This window comes from Tasmannia lanceolata, unplaced genomic scaffold (assembly GCF_043159265.1).
Source record: "Tasmannia lanceolata isolate RefF3 unplaced genomic scaffold, GAP_Taslan_0.1 ptg000025l, whole genome shotgun sequence".
Lineage (NCBI taxonomy): Eukaryota > Viridiplantae > Streptophyta > Magnoliopsida > Canellales > Winteraceae > Tasmannia > Tasmannia lanceolata.
This window is the reverse complement of record NW_027518702.1, coordinates 3,716,381-3,727,500: the sequence shown is the minus strand read 5'-3', so window position 1 is coordinate 3,727,500 and position 11,120 is coordinate 3,716,381. Positions and strand designations below refer to the sequence as shown.

General features: G+C 38.7%; 1 protein-coding gene and 1 long non-coding RNA gene across 2 annotated transcripts; one reads left to right on the top strand and one right to left on the bottom strand.

The window, feature by feature from the left end:
- Positions 1-3,219: 3,219 nt before the first annotated feature.
- On the bottom strand, positions 3,220-6,693 carry LOC143857829 (uncharacterized). The gene is made up of 3 exons (XR_013238769.1): positions 6,252-6,693; positions 5,559-5,796; positions 3,220-5,374 (listed from the first exon to the last, which is right to left on the bottom strand). It is a non-coding gene; the product is annotated as an uncharacterized LOC143857829 (long non-coding RNA).
- A 653-nt stretch (positions 6,694-7,346) lies between these two features.
- On the top strand, positions 7,347-7,847 carry LOC143858275 (uncharacterized). The gene has a single exon (XM_077368925.1). The coding sequence runs from the start codon at positions 7,347-7,349 to the stop codon at positions 7,845-7,847; it is 501 nt and encodes a 166-aa protein (XP_077225040.1).
- Positions 7,848-11,120: the final 3,273 nt, after the last annotated feature.

Below are 11,120 nucleotides of genomic sequence, written 5' to 3'. Positions count from 1 at the left end.
TAAAAGAAAAGTATGAACACCAAACCGTTTTACCAAATGTCAGAAATGAATAGATGAAGTTGAGATTACAGGACTTCAAAGTATTGCTGATTATAATTCAGCATTATATTAGAACAAGCTCTCGACTGGAGCTATGTGGTGAGAAAGTTTCAGATACAACAATGTTAGAGAAAACATATCCATATTTCATCCATCAAATGTAGTCAACACTATCGGGGAATGAACTTTACAAAGTATTCCCAATTTCTATCCTTCCTCTAGCTGCTGAGCAAAATAATAAAATACTTATGCAACAACATAAATCTCTCCATACTGGTTCCGCCCCATTTCCAGAAGCAAAGTTTATTTCTACGTTTGATCTAGTCCTAATTACAGCAAATAGAAATAAACATATCAAGTGAACGTACAACGATCTGATCGTATGTGGTATATATAATAATTAGTGCATTCACTTGATACGACGAAAGATCCGTTCCAACCACAAGAGCATGAAGACGAATTTCTTAGACTGGCAATTCCATATCTTGGTGCCATTGGTGTGCTTATGTATCTTACAATAGACCTAAAATCATCATATTCATACGAATGATCATTGTCTTTGTTTGGATATGTAAGATAATCTCCAACATCAAAATAATTGATATTATTTCTATTCTCTTTATTATCTTGGGTAGTAGCAAAATTTATTTCTATATTTTTCTCCATGCCTTTTATTGAAGATTGGTATAGATCCACCAAACGCTTTGTTATCCGACATGTTTTTGTCCAATGTCCATTCATGCCACATCTATGGCAAGCATCTACATAATGCTTTTGTGGCTTACTTGATTGTCCATTTTGAATTTGAATATCAGGATTATGCCACTGATTATGCCACTTCAATACTTGTACTTCTGTCTTCTGAGGTCCAAAATCGTTACGAGGTCAAGCTAATTATTGTAATGTCCACGTCCTCGGCCTCAATTTTGCCAATGACCTTGGCCTTGATCTCGACCACTTTTACCTCGCCTATGCCCACGTCCTAATTCATTGAATGAAATTGAATTTGCTTCAGAAAATGGGGTGGAATCAGTAGAGTGAAATTTAAGTGTTGTTGTAATAATAATAGTTCATTTCCCAGTAGAGTTGTTGTAACACTACATTTGAGGGATGAAACATGGTATATGTTTCTCTAACATTGTTGTATCTGAAACTTTCTCATCATATAACTCCAGTCGGAAGCTTATTCTAAATAATGCTGATTATAATCATCGATACTTTAAAAACCCTATAATCTCAAATTCATCCATTCATTTCTAGCATTGGGTAAAATGACATGTCTTTTGTGATCATACCATTCTTTCAACTGCTCCCATAAAACTAGTGTATATTCACCATAAGATATTATCATTTTTCAAACTTTCTTGGAGATGACAATGGAGGAATATCAGAGCCTTTAGATCATCAGTTGTATTATCCTTTCTAATTGTTGCGCCTAGTTTTCTCAGCTACTAAGTTAATCTCAGCATCGAGTACCCTAAGATAAACACTTGTTGTTATTAATGTCCAAAGCAACAAACTTTAATTTGGCATAATTAGATATTCTAACAAAAATTAATATTAATCATTAGTATCATGGTGTAAAATTAAAATAAATATTAAAAAAAAATTAAGTATAAATAAAAATGAAATCTCATGGATGGATATTTATCGGCTATTGCTCATATTCTCCCTGAATAACCAAGGGCATAAGTTCACCTGAACATAATGAGACTGGCATAACTTGAACCTAAGACGCGGGCATATTTGGATTGAACGGATTCCTACCACTAAGCCACCACCCCAGGAGATAACTGGACATAGTTTGTTGATTAATTTATTCATTTTTCCTTTTCAAGAAATATATATATATATATATATATATATATATAAGATGGCAAATAGATTCCCATCCGATGATATGCAGTTGCCCACGATTCAACAGTGTGACTTTGTAAAATTAAAGCAGATTAATACAAAATGAAAAATAGATTTATGTTCCCGTTACGTAGGCAGTAATCCGCACAAATGAATGAGACCGCAGAGTAAGAATTAAGAACATAACCAAAATAGATTTGTGTTCCCATTACATAGGCGGAAATTTGCACAAATGATTGCGACTACATGATTAAAATTAAGAACAAAAAATAAATTAGTTACTTGTTGGTTACCTTCAAATTTTAAAGGAAAAATTTAACTAGCCAAAAGTGTGCAGTGATCTAGTTCAGATAGAACTCGAGCTGATCAAAGCAAAGTCGTGCGATAACGTGTTAAAAATAAATGTAACTTAAGAATAAAGATAGATATATAGAAGGAGAAAGGGGGAGAGAGAAATTAATCGTATTTATTTCATCAACTAATGCCCCTTTATATAGGGGAGGGAGTAAGAACACAATTAGGGGTGTAAACGAGCCGAGCCGAGCTTGGCCAGGCTCGGCTCGGCTCGTTAAGCTAAAATGTTAGGCTCGGGCTCGGCTCGGGCTCGAACCAGGCTCGGCTCGGCTCGGTCAGGCTCGCGAGCCGCTCGCGAGCCTTATCGAGCTTGGCTGGTTGGCTATTTTAAAAAGAAAAAGATGTCTCGCAAAGGCCGCTAGCAAAAAGAAAAAAGTGGTTGGGTTATTTTAAAAAGAAAAAGGTGTCTCCCGAAAGTTCGCTAGCAAAACGAAAAAAAAAAAGTAATCATTACTGAAAAAGTAAAATAGCTAAAGTTTTAAATGAAAAATTACGAATAAAAGTTGGCAAGTTATGACAATTAGCAAAAAAAATACGAACAAAAGTTTGCAAGTTATTACAATTACGAAAAAAGTAAAAAAAGTCATGATTATGCGCTGTCACGCAGATGTTTCCTACTGTTTCTACTGTTTACTACTACTGTATTATATTTATTACGGAAAAAAATTACTATATATTTTTATAAATTACTATATATTTTTATACGAGCCTTAACGAGCCGAGCCTGGCCTAAATCGGGCTCGGCTCGTTAAGCTTAACGAGCCTTGCAAGCCGGCTCGGCTCGGCTCGTTAAGGATTCGAGCCGAGCTCGAGCGAGCTTCCCGAGCCCGAGCCAAAATTGACACCCCTAAACACAATGGCCATACATTCAACATTAATGCCCATTAATGGCCATCTAATTTATAGCATTTCCCTTTATCTTTTGTATAAAAAAGAAACGGTCGTAGATATTTTTGCGAAGACACAGTATCAAGTGGGGAGTTTCACCTTTCGGCAAAAGCTTCACCGTCCTCCGTTATATTGTCTGATCAACTACAAGGTCGTTTAAATCAATTTATTGCTTAATTGTAGCAACAAACTAACTACATACGCCTATATAGAGGGAGATAGAAACAATAAACAAAAAGAAAAGTGTTGAGGATCCAAGATGTGTTACAACTGAGATCCGAACTAGCTCTTATTGGTGGTCCAACACTAAACTCGGCTCCCGTAAACAACCTACGCTCAAAGAAAAATACGACTAAAAGAAGGGCAAGAGTTGAACTCTGAAGGGACCCTCCAATGCTTAAGTCAGACGAGAAAACAGTAATGCGAACTGAGCTTAACGAGGAAGAGAAATGAGTTGCGTATTTCAAAGTTTGGTCTCCCTTTTATAGACTAGAGTCCTCAGCAACTTATGAAAGTTTCCGTTCCTACAGTTTTCAGTGATGGAACGAGCTGCAAGAAATCTCAATTTTCAAGTTTATCCTGTCACTAGAGAGACTGGTTTTAAGGTTACTAGAAGGATTACGAAATGAGCCAATTATCCCTTGAAACTCATGTCACCATGTGCCGGGCTCCCATTAGAGGGTCGAATTCACCCCTAACATATTGTCCCCAACTTCCTCAGATCATTCCAATGAAGTAGATCGTTAGAAGGATTACGAAATGACCCTTTTACCCATAACTAACCCATGAATCTCTTGTCACCATATCTCGGGCTACCATTAGAAAGTCAGATTCACCCTCAACATATTATTCCCAACTTCCTTGGGTCATTTTCCGCCAAGGAAGTAGTCTGTTATATCGGTTCCTTATGCTTCGTTTGGTTGCTAGTAAAAAAATAATTATTGAATTTTTGTGAGAAAAGGGAGGTGACATCAACTTTACCTTGGAAGTCTCCCATGTAATTTTCTAGGAAATGATGCTCCATTTCTCTCTCTTCCCTCACTCTCCACTCATAATAACACCATTTCTCTAATAAATACTTGTCCCCTCTCTTTTCTCCTCCCTTTTTCACAAATCTAATGGAATTATTTTTTACTAGCAACCAAACAAAGCTAATGTTCGCATTTATTAGATTTTTATGGAATGAGGGAGGAGACAAGCGAGGGGACAAGCATTTATTAGACAAGAGTGTCATTATGAGTGGAGAGAGAGGGAAGAGAAAGAAAGAGAGCATCATTTTCTAGAAAATTAAATAGGAAACTTCCAAGAAAAAGCTAATGTCACCACTAATTCTTCCACAAAAATCCAATGGATTATATTTTACTAACAACCAAACAAAGCATTACTAGACTTTCTTTAACTCCCACCTTAGCTTATCGAGTGTAGTCAATGTTTGGCTTGTTATTAAGACCGTTCAATATATTGTCGATTTCTAGCTTGGTTTAAGACCCCTCAACAACCAAAGTTCCAGACGAATCTCAATTCAAATTCAAAAACCAAGGTTTTTCAGCCCAAGGACCGGCCTGGCCTAGATAGACTGATGTGAGAACGGTCATAATGCCAACGCATGTCTCCTTGCCAAGGAAAGCACCTCGTTAACCGAGATACACAAGCCAAGGTGAAAGTCCACCCAAGCTACGGGGACCATGGTCAACCAAGATGACCCTAGCTGTTGCCGACCTACATTAGCCAATCCAGGAGTTTACCTCATCAACTGTTCACAACCCATCAAACAGACCTGAAAGACCATCAGAGCTTAAGCATGGTACGCGCAAACCTAGAGGCTCCGAGGGTAATTTTCTAAAATCCCTAAAATCCTAGTCATTTCTACAAGGATAAACTTGGAAATTTAAATTCTAGGAAACCATCCTAATTAGGAAAGGTCTAAAAAGGCAAACTTTCTTAAGGGATGAAAACTCTACTCTACAGAAGGAAGACCAAACTTCGCACTTCACATTCACAATTTCAATTCATTGCGAGAGTGCTCAGTCGTACTTATTGTCACGTACTTATTGTCACGTCTGACTTAGGCATCGGAGGGTCCACTAGAGTCCAAATTCAGTCCTTTCCAACTTGTTTTCTCTGAGCACAAGTCCAAAGCCGAGGTCGACACAAGTCCTCTGTGAAAGCCGGTCCAAATTTCAGCTTCAACACCCGTCCTAGAGCTGGTCCAAATTTTCAGCTGCAACAGCCAACCCTGAAAACGGAAAAAAAAAAAAAAAAAAAGAGGCATGATGAGTATTCCATGCTGCCATGGCAAAGCGAATATCATACTCAGTACATGAGTAGAAAAGGGTTTCTTCCCCAGATATTGAATAGCATAACTAGTAGAGTTGAAGAGCCATTAAAAATGCGATTAGAGTTGAAGAACAAATGCATACCCCTACACCCCGGTGGAAATCGAGCTCCAAAATTAAAGTCATCACCATCCAAATCATCGAAAATGAACATTTTCAACGCCGGAAAATGTTGCAGAATTAATGTGATATGGTCGACTTCGAGCTGCTGCAGCTGGATCCAATACGAAGTGCAACTTGAACCATCTAGCATCTTTCGAATAAATATTAGACTTTGGAGCCTTCCATTACATCTCTGACCATTCATTCTCCTGTATTTGATCTGACCATAAGGATACAATACACTAAGAACACCACTCAACACAATACACAAAGAGCACCTCTCCACATAAGGAAACCACAAGAACAATTACAAGAATGTTGATGTTACATGTAATTTCTAACCATCTAAGAACGGAGAGAAACAAAACAGAAATAGGTAAAGGAAATTACAAAGAGAAGCAATCGTTACAAAATGAAAAACACCCCTATAAGCACAAGTGATGCCACAATACTTAATGAAAAGATGATATTTTAAAGTCCTTGTTTGAAGATCCACCCTACTTCCTGCAATTTCTAGGATGCTTCTCAGTCCCAATTTAAGTGTTTTATATAGGGGATTTCAACCATAACATTTTACTATCAATAGCAAATCACCTACTGCCATATGCCTTATAATTTAAACATAGGCAAACAATTTTGGATAAAATTTAAAGGAATGAACTCAATGTAAAGTACCTTTCAGACAACAGATTGCATTTTGTGGCGATATTTGATGCATCTGGTCTTCGGTCCTCATATATCTGTTAGACTATATCAATTGCCAATCTGTTCGCCGAAGATTTTGTCCATCTGAATTACTCTAAAACCCAAACTCTCCAACGGTCAGATCCGCATCTGTCTAACATTATCTCCATCATCTCTTAAGATCTACAAAAAAAAAAATATCAATCTCACATCAATCTAAAATGATCTACGGCCTCCTTGGCTGAATCACAATATAAAACTTATCTAGAATTCATAGATCCAGCTCTGATTTACGTAGATCTGGAACATAAAGATAAACAGGTGATTATACTTAGAAAAGAGTGGATCTAATGAGAACAGGAGGAAAAACAAAAAAAAACTGAGGCAAAAATTAAAGGGACAAACTAAAAACGAATGAGATAGAGATGGAAAGATGGTTGGGGAAGAAGAGGAAGCCCTAATTTATAGAAACCACATGACGAATTGACGGTTGGATTAAGTCTTTGTCGGTAAGATCCATGGTTAGAATTCCTTTTTTTTGAAATGGTCCATGGTTAGAATTCTTCCACGTGGAAACAATGGTGCCTTTGATCCCAAAGCGGTAGGAAGGAATCGACGGTTTTTAATCATCAGACTTTTATCATATTAACATAATGAATAGGACACGTGTCAGAGCGTAACCTCAACCACCACTTTGTTCCCCGGGCCACCCCTTGAGTTGTCACAAAAGACACTAAGATGATATGATGAAGGTGAGAGTGGTAGCACATCAAAAGGGTGGTCTGGATAATCTATGGTGTGAGCTGTAAAGTCCATTTTGAAAAATACGGGGTGAATTTAGCCTAGAAGGGGGTGAATTTCTCACTGTCCAAATAATAAATAAGTTGTAGACGAAGGTCATTTCTGTAATTGTGCGTATAGTACACCCAGGCGCACGCTAGAATAGATCACTCCAACTCACGTACACTACATGAACCATTTTCATACACACGTAGTAGATAAGATATTCAAAGTTTCTTTTGTGTCACAAAAACTTAGAAAAGGAAGACCCTTTGCTTGCCCTTCCTTTGCATTTGCTACTAAATCATGGCAACCACTAGATTACTTCAATCGTTTCAGACAACACCATTACTCCGGTCAGTGAATCGTAAAGCTTCAATTATTAGAAGAGAAGGGCACATGAAGGTGTGGAGCATGGCTAAGGACAGTGACACTAGCACTAACAACAACAACATTCTTCAAACAACAGCCGTGATTGGGGGGTTAGTGTCAAACCCTGTAATTGGGAGGTCACTCTATACGCTCAAAACAACGGGCTGTGGCCTCCCGCCGGGGCCCGGTGGTTTGATCGGAGCCGTTGAAGGTGTTAGCTATCTGATTGTTGTTGCCATTGTGTCTTGGTCCTTATACAGTAAGGCTAAAACGGGCTCGGGCCTGCCCAATGGGCCTTTCGGGTTGTTGGGCCCGGTGGAGGGCCTGTCTTACTTGACATTGCTTGGTATTTTGGTTGTGTTTGGATTGCAATTCTTGGAAAAGGGTTATGTTCCCGGACCCGTCCCGGTGCCAGGTGACCGGTGCTTTGGGTGAGGTTCTTTTTTTTTTTTTAAAGATTGGGTTGAGGTCTAGATTGTTTATTTTCTATTTCTTTTCGTAATTGATGTTTACAAAGGAAGTCATGTGCTCTTTGAAAAATTGGAGAAATTATCTTCTTTGTATCATGTGCAAGTATGGCAGTCTTTGCCTTTCTAATTAGGCACTGTTTGGATTCCAAGAAAAATATCTTTGAAAAATTGGAGAAATTATCTTCTTTGTATCATGTGCAAGTATGGCAGTCTTTGCCTTTCTAATTAGGCACTGTTTGGATTCCAAGAAAAATATTTTTGACTAAAAATTTTATCATGAATTTTTTTTTCTTTCCACAATTTAGAGGTAAATGATGTGATTATGGTTGATTTGGATGGATATTATAATAAATTGAAGGTCCCACTATTAAAACTTGCATATGGATGGTTCATGTTGTTATTTTTAGTGTGTCAAACAGGGGATTTGCTAGGGGATTCTATTTTGTCTATTTTGTGGTTTGTCCTTTAGGACTTACTTTATGCTTTTGGAAGTCTCTCCCAAAATTTGAACTTCCCTCCAAAAGGGCTAAGGTCTTGTGAAAACCTTTAGTCCAAGATGGGAAGTTTTATGAGGAAAAGTGTGTCCATATATATACGTCTTGTGAATGAGAAAGAGGAAAAAGAGAGACCCTCGCGCATGAGTCGTCGGGTGGCCTAGTGGGTTAGACCATACCACACACGCGCGCCGCCCGGCTTGGCCACGCCCGAAGCTCTTCTTTTATTTTTTCTTTTTTCCTCTCATATTCTTCTTAAAAAATAATAATTTTGTTACCGTTTGGAAGCGTCTCCACGTGCTTAGTGGGCCGTTTAGGAAACGTTAATTATGCAATAAGTATTGCAACGTTTCTTTTCCCAGCGGATTCTTTCCTTTCTATAAAAATCGGATTTAGAGAAAGGAAAATCTATCCCAAGCGGAAAGTCTTCATCTCTTCTCGTTCTTCTCCCTTTCTGCTTTCTGCAATTGTTGTTTTTCCCTAAAGCTTTCTGATCAAGGCATTTTTGGCACTAATAAGCGAGTTCTAAGGCATCCGGGTGTAGACACCCCATTTTGACCGAACCCTAATAGAATCGTTAGGATAGAAATCCTGCCAAACTAGTGTTTTAATGTCCCAAGTTTGTTCCTAGAATATGTTAGGGTCTCATTTAGGTCCCCATAAAATTTCGTCTGAATCCGTCGCCGTTTGCTCATTAAATGAGCCGAGGTAAGTGTCGTGTTGCAAGTTTATAAGGGTGGCAATTTAGCCAGAAATGGGGGTGCGCTGGAACCTAAAAAGCCAGTTCAAATTTGCCATAATGGGCTGTCCAGGGAGATATAGGGGTATGCGGATTAGTGTGTAACATAATTAGGGGGTGTATTATCCTGAACCAGGGCAATTTCGTAATTTGCGAAGATGCTTTTCTTCCCCCCCAAGTCACAATTAGGCCCTAAGCTAGGTTAGTGAGAGCCTTAGGACTAGGATTAGCCAGAGGAGAATCTTAGGTAGTTAGGCTTCCTTTGATCCCAGCCCTTAAACAAAAACTGATTTGAAGGGCTAGGATCAAGGGGAGCGAGATATTTTTCATAAAATTTTCCCCCTCCGCTATTGCCCGAGTCCCCCCCTTTATTCATCAAAGAGTAGTCTTGCATACACTAGAAAGGCTGTCCATGGAAAGGGAGGGGGGGTCTGCATATATCATTCCCCATTTTCTTTAAAAAACCAAGCGAATTAGGGTTTTTGAAGAGGGAGGAGGCATTCGAATGATATTTCCAATTTATTAGCCAATTTCTCAAATTTAATCCTAAAGGATCTGTTTATTTCGACATAAAATGGGCATAAAACAAACTTTTTAAATCTATTTTTAGACTTAATGAGGAAAAGAATTGTCAGCTTGAGCGTTGGAACCTTATGGTGAGCTTGAGCTCTCAAACCAATGAGGCCCACATTGTTAGGATGATCCAAAGCATTCACTAGAAAGGGCCTTACATAGATAGGGTGTGTACAAAAAATCAGCTCCATAGGATCATCCTAACCCATCCATTTGTGGAGGTCAAAATGGACAGACCACAAATCTGCCCATTTTTGCCCTCCACTTTTGGAGGGGTTAGGATGATTCAATGGAGCTGATTTTTGGTACACACCCTATCTATGATAGGGCCTTGCAAATGAATGGTTTGGATCCTCACAGAAATTGTGGGACCCATGTGAATGGTGCACTCAAGCGCACCATTTGGTTCCAACGCTCAAGGGCACGAACATATTCCTCTATATATATATAGGAAAAGGATTGTGAGCTTCAACGTTGGAACCTTATGGTGAGCTTGAGCTCTCAAACTAATGAGGCCCACGTTGTTAGGATGATCCAAAGCATTCACTAGAAAGGGCCTTACATAGATAGGGTGTGTACAAAAAATCAGCTCCATAGGATCATCCTAACCCATCCATTTGTGGAGATCAAAATTGACAGACCACAAATCTGCCCATTTTTTCCCTCCACTTTTGGAGGGGTTAGGATGATTCAATGGAGCTGATTTTTGGTACACACCCTATCTATGATAGAGCCTTGCAAATGAATGGTTTGGATCCTCACAGAAATTATGGGACCCATGTGAATGGTGCACTCAAGCGCACCATTTGGTTCCAACGCTCAAGCACACGAACATATTCCTCATATATATATATATATATATATATATATATATATATATATATATATATATATATATATATCAATTGAATGGTTGATAACTTATCTACTCCCTAGCTTAAAATAACAGTTGCGGCCACATTGTTTGGGTGATCCAAAGCATTCATTTGATGGCCCCTCACATAGATAGGGTGTGCCTAAAAAAATCAGCTCAATAGGATCATCCTATCCCTATGAACTGTGGAGGCAAAATCTTAGTGTGCTGTTCGTTTAAGATTATGACAACCGATTGTGAGTCCAAAACCGATTATTGGACTCAAAATTACGTTGGATTTTGAGTCCAATAATTCATTTTGGAGTCACAACGGTTGTCATAATCTTAAACAAACCGGGCCTAAACTAAAGGGGCCTAAGCCATCTCAGGCAAAGTGAGGATGGAGACAAGTTATTAACTGTGAAAAAAGGGAATTGCTAGCGTCCATCGCAAAAGGCTCTTTGCAGCTGGTCTGAAGTACGACAAACCAGCCGCAAAAAGCCATTTGCGATGGACCTTAGAAAATCCCGTGGTCTGATTATCTCATGTTAAGCGTTGCTGCATAAAGACTTTCTCAGT